General features: G+C 37.3%; 1 protein-coding gene across 2 annotated transcripts; it reads left to right on the plus strand.

The window, feature by feature from the left end:
* The first annotated feature begins 831 nt into the window (after positions 1–831).
* On the plus strand, positions 832–10,666 carry LOC120069473 (TNF receptor-associated factor homolog 1a). 2 transcript variants are annotated; one of them, XM_039021245.2, is made up of 13 exons: positions 832–1,325; positions 2,025–2,255; positions 2,729–2,840; positions 3,379–3,467; positions 3,557–3,625; positions 3,704–3,833; positions 4,274–4,432; positions 6,093–6,441; positions 6,781–6,893; positions 7,485–7,635; positions 7,756–8,231; positions 8,304–8,508; positions 8,946–10,666. In XM_039021245.2, the coding sequence occupies exons 2-13, from the start codon at positions 2,075–2,077 to the stop codon at positions 10,323–10,325; spliced, it is 3,414 nt and encodes a 1,137-aa protein (XP_038877173.1). In that variant the 5' UTR covers positions 832–1,325; positions 2,025–2,074; the 3' UTR covers positions 10,326–10,666. The 2 variants fall into 2 exon arrangements, with proteins under 2 accessions (XP_038877173.1, XP_038877174.1); XM_039021246.2 differs by having other exon boundaries at positions 7,488–7,635.
* The last annotated feature ends 1,063 nt before the right edge of the window (positions 10,667–11,729 follow it).

The following is an 11,729-nucleotide window of genomic DNA, read 5'->3' on the forward strand; positions in this document are numbered from 1 at the left end:
GAGTGTCGAAGTATCAACCACTAATATTCAACAACTTAGGGGGAGCCTAAGTTAATTTAGAAATGAAGTCTTTCATCTAGAGGGAGCCTAGGTGTTCATCAAGTTAGGCTCTACATGAGTCACTGTAAAAGTCACTACTTTACAGATAAGCATTACGTTGTAAAAGCTTGACTTATTAATACTAGTGGATTATCTTTTATGGGCACACCACCCCTCAAACGTAGGTGTATCGCTGAATGAGAGTTAACAAAATCTATGTGCCTTTACTTGTTTTTTCTTGCTGTTAATTTATTGTTGTTATAGTACTTGTCAGTACTTTTTGTTTAACATATGCATTTCGAGTGAGGGGTCATCCTATCACTTTTCACAATTGTTTTAATACGATAAATAACAACTGAATCCAAAAATAACAGGATAAATAAAAATCAATCAAACCTAAAATTATTTAAGATTTCAATACACTCTCGATTCTTAAAGATTTCAATCAACTCTCTGTCTGATAGATGTCTATTATTGATAAGAGTATATTAAAACATAGTAAGATTTTACTATATTTGCAATATGTTAAAAATGTTGACATACGTACTAAAATCCTACTCATTTAACTATTTATAGCCCATGATACAAATACTCCCCATTTAAGCCCAAAATAGCTAAAGGCCCATAATCACAAAACCCTAATAGGAATAGAGCCGCCCAAATAAAAAGTGAAGAAAAATGGGTTTCACTTGCAATGGAATAGACTATAGAGTCCACTCCACAAATGGAACCCATATTTTCTCTTTGCCCTTCACCGACCCTTATTTAGGAACCGCATCCGTCACCCTAATTACCAATACTTATAATAATAATAATAATATTCCTCTTTCTTTTCTTTTTTATTTATTTTTTTCTCTCTAATAAAGAAACCAACCAATAACCTATTCCTAAACAACGAATCGCTTATTTACTTTTTACAAAGAAAAAAAAAAACCCACCAATCTCCTCAACTTTTTTTTATAAATAATATAAAAAATATATAAACTCAGATTTAATTTGCCTAATTATTATTTTTGCAAAAAATCAATAATTACTTTTTAAAACAAAATTTATATATTTATTTTTCATTTATTAAATTGTCGATTTTCTTTTTGGGTTTCGCTCTCTCTATCTCTATTCTCCTCTCCTTTGCTGCTCCTGGCCTTCGACCTCCTTCCCTCTTTCTATTTCTCTCTATTTCTCTATTTCTCTTTCCATCTCTGTCTTCTTCCCTTTCCTCTCTTTCTCTCCCACAAGACACTCTCAGCTTCCATTGCCCTTTCTCGCACCTCTGCCAGTTCTTCAAGGTTTGTATGCTCAGTTGATCTGCCTGATGTCGTATCGAATATCGCCCATTTGGAATTTTCTTTTCCCCGGAATTCCTTTTTTTAATTCCTGTAGGGTTTTAATTTGATCGGGGTTTTTGCTCCGGATTGCCTATCTGCGATCATCGTCTATAATATGGATGATTACTTCCTTCCCTTTCTGGGTTTATGTTTTCCTGCGGCTCTCGTATTTTTGAGGTTTTGATGCATTTTCTTTGCCTCTCCAGGGCTTGTTTTTCTTTTGAGATTCATGTTTCCCTTAATTAATTCTTGATTACCTTTCCGAATCTTTTTGACTTTTAGAGTGTAATGGTCTATCGTTTATATCAGGTAGGTTTTTTTTTTTTTTTTTTTTTTTTTTTTCTTCTTTTTTTTGGTTACAGCTGTTAGAAGTTGGTTCTGTTTGGTTTCATTTGAAATTAACAATTATGGAAACGATTATGAGTTTTGGAATTTGCATTGGTTGAAGGATGAAAAAACTGATATCAGTATTATACTGTCTTCCTTTTCAATTTCCAATGGACGACCTGCTTTGTGAATTTTACATTCTTTACATCTATTATGTATTAGTGCCAAATTGGTTCTCTATTGCCGTTGGGAAAGGTTTAACTCTATATGTTAATTTTTCTTGCTTTTGTGTTGCCTGTTTTTTGACCTTTCGATGTGTTTTGCATCATCCAGTGAGTGGAGAGGAGCGGATTCTGAACAAAATTATTTCTTTTGAGAGGAAGATGGCTGGTGTTGTTAGTGAAGAGGCTGTAGGGATGAGGTCTGTGGAGAGTTTTGCAAATGGGCATCACAGTCAGTCTGGAGAAGCATTGGCTGAATGGAGGTCTTCCGAACAAGTGGAAAATGGAACACCATCAACTTCACCACCATACTGGGATACTGATGACGATGATGACGATGCTGGTATGCTTGTTTTTTTATTGCATACTTCCGTACTTAAGTTGTGAGGTTGTTTTCCCTGGCAATGAAATTTTCCTTGAAGCTCTTAATCAAGCTGGAACTAAAACATAGAACAGGGAGGATATTATTCTTTGGAAAAATATGTGAAATATTATGAGCATTTTGGACTCCTAAAGATGGCTCAGTGGATTTTGTCTAATCTGTATGTAAGTGCATCATTTGGTGTTTCATATCAGTCATGTACGTGACGTCGTGACCTAAACCTTAGGCTGGTTTCTTGGAGTAAAATTGGAAAGTTTAACTGGGTATAATGGATTATTTTACCACACCGTTATTTCTTTTTCATATTTATTTCATATATCATGCTCTATAGTGGGGGTGTATTGTTTCGAAAATTTGATGCTAGGATGATTGGATACCATTAATCTTCATACTTTGAAAACATGTACTTATCTTTCTATCCTATATCCTTGTAGGACCAAAACCTTCAGATTTGTATGGAAAACATACATGGAAGATAGAGAAATTTTCTCAACTTAACAAACGAGAACTTCGAAGTAATGCTTTTGAGGTTGGGGGCTACAAATGGTATGTGGATGAGGATTTCTATGAAATAAATTTTCTGTCCCTTTTAAAATGTTTAACATTTTGTGATTCCTTGTTTGTATGTCTCGTGCATTTTTTCCATGGAATTCCAAGCCAATATCTTCACATCTTTCTGCTTAAATGATGACTTTTTATCCTTTGATATCTGGAACTATCTTTTACTCTGGGATGATATATATATATATTCAATTATGGGTTTATGTTCTATCTTAGTTTCTCTTCCTGATGTTCAATCTGACTACTTTGGTAGTGGTAGTGGAAATCTTTCTAGAAAACTCAGTATTATTTTGTGCGGTATCAATGAATAAATTTTGATATCATGGTTTTTCTTTTTCTTTTTAATTTTTTTTTCTTGATGCTCTTTTTTTCCACATGATAATGGTTGTGGATTGATCCATTAGTATTTTCAAGATCACTATGCATTTTTGCCTGTTTCTTGTTCACTAGGATCATGGATCATTTTGGAACTTGGCCCCCCACCCTCCTTTAGGTTTTGATAAGCTGTACTTTCTTGTTGCAGGTACATTTTAATTTATCCTCAGGGATGTGATGTCTGCAATCATCTCTCTCTGTTTCTCTGTGTGGCAAATCATGACAAACTCCTTCCAGGTACTATCCTGTTTGAACTGTATTTAGTAAGTACTACCCTTGTTTTCAATTTGTTTAATCACCGTCGGTATCTTTTCTTTGCAAAATAGGTTGGAGCCATTTTGCACAGTTTACAATAGCAGTGGTGAATAAGGATCCAAAGAAATCAAAATATTCTGGTTGGTTTTGTTGCATTGCTTTTCAAGTTTTTCTTGTTACAACTTGGCATAACTTATGAAATAAAATTTTTTGTACAGATACGTTACATCGGTTCTGGAAGAAAGAACATGACTGGGGATGGAAAAAGTTTATGGAGCTTTCTAAAGTATTAGATGGTTTTATTGATGCTGACACTCTCATAATAAAGGCACAAGTTCAAGTGATTAGGTACTTTCTGATCAAGATTTATAATCCTTGATTGCTGATATACTCTTGCAATTTCTGTTTGATGTTCTGATTTTTTTTTGTTTGCTAGTTTATCATGTTATGTTTCCATTGGTAATTAATGACCTTGACCCTTCTGTTCTATCTATGGATTTTTGACTGGCTCAAAGTCTATGTACATGACAAACTCAAAATGAAGAAGTTTTAGTTCTTTGAATATATTCTAGGCTACCTTCTTATTACCAGCACACTTGCTATTAGTTAAATGAATTTGTTAACTTATATATTTAACTTTTTTTAAATTCTGAAAGACTGCATTGTGTGTGCAGTTCGGTGGGGATGTCTAAGTTTTCAGTGGCTTTGGTCTGTCAAAAGAAAACCTATTGTGTATTTAAGTTGTCAAATATGTTTGGAATTTCATGCCTTGGAATTTTATCTTGCAGGGAGAGAGCTGACCGGCCTTTTCGTTGTCTTGATTGTCAGTATAGGAGAGAACTTGTTAGGGTATATTTGACTAATGTTGAGCAGATATGTCGGCGTTTTGTGGAAGAGAGAAGAAGCAAGCTGGGGAAGCTGATAGAGGATAAAGCTAGATGGTCAAGGTAATATTTGTTCTCCTTATGTTTATCAACTTTCCAGTTTCCAAATTATATTATGAGAATTGACTGGCGGTACCCCCTAGTAAGCGAAGTGTCTGGAATCTATTTTTGCGACTTTTCATTACTCTTGGATCTTCTATGGTTCGTAAAGGACAATATTATAACATTATATGTATACTTTTTTTTCTGTAGCTCAGAAGCAGAAATAATTAATTAATGTATAAACTAGACTTCTACAAGGAATCTGAAATAGGGCATCCTTTACTCAAGAAAGCAATAGAAAAACAGAGCTGGAGGATTTTCATTATCATTCAATGTATTAATCCATGCTTAAAAAAATATATTGGTGGAAAAACTCCAGTCTAGCAGCAGCCCTAATAAGAAGACGGTGGGATGTATCTCTATCCTGTAGTTGATGAATTTGATTAAAGATTAATTTTGAGTTTTGCTTTTATTTAGTTTTTTTTTTCTTCTAAAAGGAAGAAAAGAGCCCTCTATGTTCTTGTTAATTTAGCTCTCCTGGAGCAGCATGGGCTAGCAGGAAATAGCCTTTCTTTTCTTGAAGGCCAGATCTCAAAATAAATATGATGATAGCTTACTAATTTTGTGAAAAAGAGGAGGAAGCGCTAAATCATATCTTTGTTACTTGTTCCTTTTCTTTGACCTAGTTTAACACTTGTCTTCAAGCTGCTAACATCAATAAGGGTCCTGCCCCTCGGTAAGGGACTTCTTTGTGCAAAGTATATTTCATGTGGAGATTTTTAAGATGAGGAAGAGACCTCATGTAGTCGATGAATTTGATTAAAGCTTAATTTTGAGTTCTGCTTTTATTTAGTTTTTAACTTCTAAAAGGAAGAAAAAAGCTCTCTATGTTCTTGTTAATTTAGCTCTCCTGGAGCACAGGAAATAGCCTTTTTTTTTTGTTCTTGAAAGTCAGATCTCAATGTAAATATGATGATAGCTTATTAATTTTTGTGAAAGAGAGGAGGAAGCGCTGAATCACATCTTTGTTACTTGTTCCTTTTCTTTGACCTAGTTTAACACTTGTCTTCAAGCTGCTAACGTCAAAGGGTCCCTGCCCCTCAGTAAGGGCCTTTTTTTGTGCAAAGTATCTTTCATGTGGAGATTTTTAAGATGAGGAAGAAACCTTCTGGAGGCTCTTGGTGGAGGTGTTTCTCTGGGCCTTTGGTTGAAAAGGAATGAAAGAACCTTTGAAGATATGTTTTCCACTGCACCGAATTTCTTATAAAATCATTTTTTGAGTTTCTAGATGATGTAGTCTTTTTCAGAGCTTATGTAGTTATGATCTTTTGTTACTGAAGTCAGTTGGGAAGTTTCTGTTACTAATGTGGGCATGGAGGTTTCCTCTTTTTTTCCCTGTCTAGTACCTTCACTTTTGAATGAAATGCTGAGTTTCTTTCTCCAAAGGGGAAAAAAAAGAAGAAAATTTCTTTATGAGAAATCTTTTACCAAAGTTCCTGAGAAGTTTGTATGACAAAACTTCCTGACAGTCACACAAATAGAAGTGTTTCCATGTCCCTTTGTGTGTGTGTGTGTGTGTTTTGCAAATAGCAGTGTACCATATCCCTATCATTATTGTTATTGTTATCATCATTGTCTTCAGCATTGGCTTTTTAAATGACCGTCATTTTCATTGTTACAGTTTTCGGGCTTTCTGGTTGGGAATTGACCAGAATGCTAGGCGGCGTATGTCTAGGGAAAAGACAGATGCAATACTAAAAGTTGTCGTAAAACACTTCTTTATAGAGAAGGAGGTGACGTCTACTTTAGTAATGGACTCATTATACAGTGGATTGAAGGCTCTCGAAGGGCATACCAAGAGTAAAAAGGGGAAAGCAAAACTATTAGATGCTGAAGAGATGACAGCTCCAATAGTTCACATAGAGAAAGACACCTTCGTTTTAGTGGATGATGTTCTACTGCTGCTCGAGAGGGCTGCTGTGGAACCATTACCACCAAAAGATGAGAAGGGCCCTCAAAATCGAACTAAGGTGAGTGCCTGGTTGATAATGCTTGTTGATATATTTAAGTGGGAAGAAAGATTGTTTGATTGGAAGCTTAACAATGGACAGGTCTGGGTTTTATGAGTAAACTATTAACCAGTTATTAGATTCGTTTGTTATCTATTGTTATGACTACAGTGCTTAAATTAATTGCAATAACAAACTTGTGGGCTGAACTGTAAACAGGCACCACTTAGTGATGGATATACAATTCTTTTAGCATTGATTTTATTATCAGTTATGAACAAGGATTTTTTTAAGTCATAATTTGTATACCTAGTAATGTTGGAGTTGTTGGCTGTAAAAACCATGAACTCTTGTCTGCAGGATGGTAGCTCTGGAGAAGACTTCAACAAAGATTCCATCGAACGTGACGAAAGGCGGCTTACAGAATTGGGACGTAGGACAGTGGAAATATTTGTCCTTGCCCACATATTTAGGTATCGCGTTTTTATAATTTCTCTGCAAAAGCCGGGAAATTTTCTTGTTGGGAAGCTTCTTACTCTTCAACTCTTTTTGCTAGCGTGCATGATGATTTTCTTTTGCTTCATTCAACAAATGTGATGTCAAATAGTACACTTTTATGGTAACTGAGATTCAGCCCTTCTTCGCTCTGATTCGTTAGTTTAAAAAAACAGTACACTTTTATGCTTATGAGTAGTATTCTGGATATTCTGTTTCAACTAGTGTACTAGTAGCGTGGTGTGATGACTTCATAGGTTCCCGCAATCTCATCTGATACCCTTACTTGTTATTGGAGATAATATTCTTCCATTATCTTGCTGTCCTTTTCTTCAGAGGATTTTCTATAGTGAAGGCAATAACTTGCCATCATTACCATAAAGCTTTGGCGATTTTTGTTGGTTTTTTTTTGGCATGTTTTCTCGGGAAAAGTTTAGGTTACACAAATCTCTTTCTTAAGTTCATTGAAACAGGAAGCTGGTTACATGATTCTCAGTTTCTCACATCAAATATGTTCAATTGCAAACTTGAAGTTGAATGGTATATTTATTTTCTCTCTTTACTCACAGCAGTAAAGTTGAAGTTGCCTATCAGGAGGCTGTTGCATTGAAGAGGCAAGAGGAACTCATTCGTGAAGAAGAGGCAGCATGGCAGGCTGAAAGTGAACAAAAAGCTAGGCGATTAGCTTCAGAAAAGGATAAGAAATCAAAGAAAAAACAGGTATTATATTCATTGAATTATTAACTGCCTCTATTTTTGCCCTTCATTCTCTTTCTTCCTACATCAATTCATCTTGTTATCAATAATTTACTCACCATGTTAGGCCATTTCTTTCAACAGGCTAAACAAAAACGAAACAACCGCAAAAGTAAGGACAAAGGGAGAGAAGAGAAGGCAAATTTGACTGCGCTGATCAGAGAACAAGTAAATCCTAGAAATGGGAAGGAGGAAGACTCCATTGTGGATGAGGTGCAGCCCGTGCTTGAGAAGTCCGACTTGCCCGAGGTCGTGTCTGATGTCTCTGATTCTGTTGAAGGTGCTAGCGAAGTACTTCAACCTGATTCAGAGGACAGAGATGCCAGCCCTGTCAATTGGGACACTGACACATCAGAAGTCCATCCCTCTATGGAGGCGAGTAGCAGTGGCATTGGCAGTCTGTCCTCTGCCCAAACACCCTTATCTGACAAGAAGAGCTTGTCTGTTATGGATGATAGCTCTTCTACGTGTTCTACTGATTCTGTTCCATCCGTGGTAATGAACGGCCCTTATAAGGAGAATTCCTTTCACAACTACAAGAAGCAGAAATCACCAAGCATGTAAGTGAGCAAGGGATATTTCTTTGAAAGTGCATCTGGGATGTATAGTGATTTGCATCTTTGATTTTGTAGTGGAAAGAATCAGCAGAAGGATGCAGCCAATGATCGAAACATTTGTGCCAATGAGATGGATAGTCAGTCATCAGAGCTTACAGCTGACATAGAGGACCGAAGTGATGTTTGTGGTGGTAATAAGTCTAAAGAGTCTGATCCTATGGCCATTAATCATTCCCTCCGGGGCAAAATAAAAAGGGTTGAACAGCAGGGAGTTAAGAAGGTGCTCACCTAATCCGTTTCATATGCATAAATGTATTGAATAAAATGAAAAAGCTCCAAACTAAAAAGAAAGGAAAAAAAAAAAACAAAAAAAAAAAAAACAAAAAGAAGAGCAATAGTAGATGTTGCCAAATTCAGGTTGCATTCCTCTATTCATTATCGACGCGGTTCGTTATTTTACCGTTTCATTTTGATTCTTCAGAAATCTCATACTTTTATTGCCTTTCCATTTTTTTCTTGAGACCAACATCATAATACTATTATGTTTTGTTGGCTTCAAGTATGGACTTTATTAGTCTTAGAGTTTGAAAACAGACTACGTATATGTATAGGAAGAAAAGGTTATTTCATATTTGATAATGTTACTTGAATATTTGTGAGATCATTAATGTCAAAATTAAGCGTCAATTTTAACATTTAGTTTGTTCACTGTGATAGGAAGAAAAGGTTATTTCATTGCCAAAAGAGCGAAGCTCTAAAAACCAGGTTGATATGGAAAGGATACTTAGAGATGCATCAACAGCTATGCCATCCTCCCCTCAGAACCAGCAGGATCATATGCCACCAACTGTTGAACAGAAATCGAGCAATCAGAGTATTTCTGCTGTTGATTCCATTCAAATTAAAGCATCATCGTCAACTAGCGCACATCAGATGGAGAAGACCGTGCCTGTAGTTACCACATCCCATGTTGTAAGTGCAGTAAAAGCAGAGGCTCAGAAGTCTGCAATTCCAAAACCAACTGAAAAGGCTTCCGCACATCAAACTCCTATGATGTCGAGGCCTTCTAGTGCACCTCTAATTCCCGGTCCAAGAGCTACAGCACCTGTTGTCAATGTGGTCCATACATCCCCATTACTTGCCCGTTCAGTGAGTGCAGCTGGCCGGTTGGGTCCAGACCCTGCTCCAGCCACTCATAGTTATGCTCCCCAGTCCTATAGGAACGCCATAATGGGCAACCATGTAGCTCCGAGCACTGCTGGATATGTTCATCTGAGCACCTCTACTTCAGGCGTCAGCCCATCATCTGCCTTCTCTTTGGCATCTGCTATGGTTTCTTCGCCCATGTATGTACCACACAACTCTGAGAGATTAGATCCAAATACTGTCAGATCTAGTTATCCTTTCAGCATGGTAACCCGAGATGTCTTACCAAATGGTCCCCAGTGGGTAGAGGGTTCACAGAGGGAAGCTGTTAGGAGCAGGCATTACAATTCATCCATGCTCAACGATGTTCAAGATTTATACAAGAAGCCAATTCGTGGTTCAACCCCTGATGTCTTGTCTGCAGAATTATCAGCCTGTACGTCTGGTCGCCAGCTCCAAGGTTTTGCAGAGGAGTTCCCCCACCTCGATATAATTAACGATCTTCTAGATGATGAAAATATTGTTGGCATTTCAGCCAGAGACAACTCAATGTTCCAGTCTCTTGGGAATGGACCTAGTCTGTTGAGCCGGCAGTTCTCACTCCCTGGTGACATGGGGGGGATGGCTGGTGATATAGGATCCTCAACAAGCTCTTGCAGGTTTGAGCGGACACGGAGTTATCATGATGGTGGTTTTCAACGGGGATATACCTCTTCCATCAGTCATTATGAACCAGCCATGGATTTTATTCCACCATCTAGTCAACAACAACATCTAAATGGCCAGATTGATGGGTTGGTTCCAAATTGGCGAGCAGCAGCTTCTGATCTCTCTTTACTTGGGACGAGGACTTTAGACTTCGATGGTTACCAATATCTCAATGCAGAATATTCAAATATGGGGCATGGGATCAATGGCTACAATGTGTTTCGACCATCAGATGGACACTGACTAACACAAGAAAGAAGCAAACAAGGATGAAATTTGCCTTCCCTGCCTAGAGTTAGTGGGTATATCCACTGTAATAACGTACCAGGAAGTTGTTGGGGTCTTGGATTTGGAGTGAGGTTGTAATCCTTCTCATAAGAAAACAATTTGTAAAGAGTGTCTTCTTCGCCTTCTCTTTGCTAGCCTTAAATGCAAAATCTAGTCGTATCGTTGAGGTTTTGATTATTTCACCTTTCAGAGTATCCTCTGCCTATTTAGTTATTGGTTAAAAGCATATTGCGTATACGACAATATCCTTATTCATCATCACTGCTAAATAGAGCTTTTAAGTATTTTTCTCTATTGTTTCTTTCCATCCATTCAATAATATTACCATTCTGTGCAACTGTTTCAAAACAAAGTAATATTTAATCCAATTCCTCACCACAGACAAATCCCATTTGCCAAGCAAGCAAAACAAAGTTCTTCCCTTTTGACTTTCTCTTCTGTCTGCTTTGCTGGAAACTTCCTCGCATGAACCTCATCAAGAAAGTCGATAGCTTTCGGCTCGTTCTTATAATGTTACACATCATGCCTGATACATACATATCTCTTGAAATCCTCAAGTTTTCAAATAGATGAACTCGCTGAAAAAACAAATTATCAATTTTTTCTAGTTCAAATAAAAGTTTCCACTATTAGTTGTTAGGAGAGGACGCATTCAATTATGTCGAGGCTTTGGTCAAAACCTTGCAGCTTGTAGAATAATCCAAAAGTCGACACTGTTCTTTTTACTATAAATATCATTGCAATCTCATCAACAAACTCAAACATTTTCTTTCATTAAACTTGTGGAAAAGGAAAGAAAAAGCAGAAACAAAAGGTGGCTAGAAATATGAAATTTCTCCACATAACTCTGGCATTGGCTATCCTTCTTCTTTTGCAGCTTCAGCCAAACTTAGCTGGAAGGACTCTGCATGAGAAGCCACCAATGGTGAGAGGAACGGAGGTGAAGCTGAAGCTGCAATCTCTTCAGAGAGTCAGTGTACCGCCCTCTGGCCCCTCTGGTTGCACCTTCATTCCCGGCACCAACGGCCCCGGCTGCCCCCTAAAAGAGAGACACTATGCTGTCGAACGTTCCACGCGACGTCCGATCACTCACCGACGCCATGCGACCCCTGTTCGTGTCGTGGAGGCTCTCATCTGAAGCTCTATCATATCTTCTTTTGATATTCATCTTTTTCCCTACTTCCATTCATAATCCAAAAAGCTGGTTTATTTTTCCCCTTGGATTCTTGGAAGCTAGAAGAAAGTTAGCTACTGTGTAACATATTGAATTCATTGCGCAAGATTGTTTTGTTATTTCTGTCCTTATTGTAAATAATGTACTAGCCCAAAATGGCAAAATCCCAATGTTCATGGAAATTG

This window comes from Benincasa hispida, chromosome 1 (genome assembly GCF_027475165.1).
Source record: "Benincasa hispida cultivar pf3 chromosome 1, pf3_genome.v1.1, whole genome shotgun sequence".
NCBI lineage: Eukaryota > Viridiplantae > Streptophyta > Magnoliopsida > Cucurbitales > Cucurbitaceae > Benincasa > Benincasa hispida.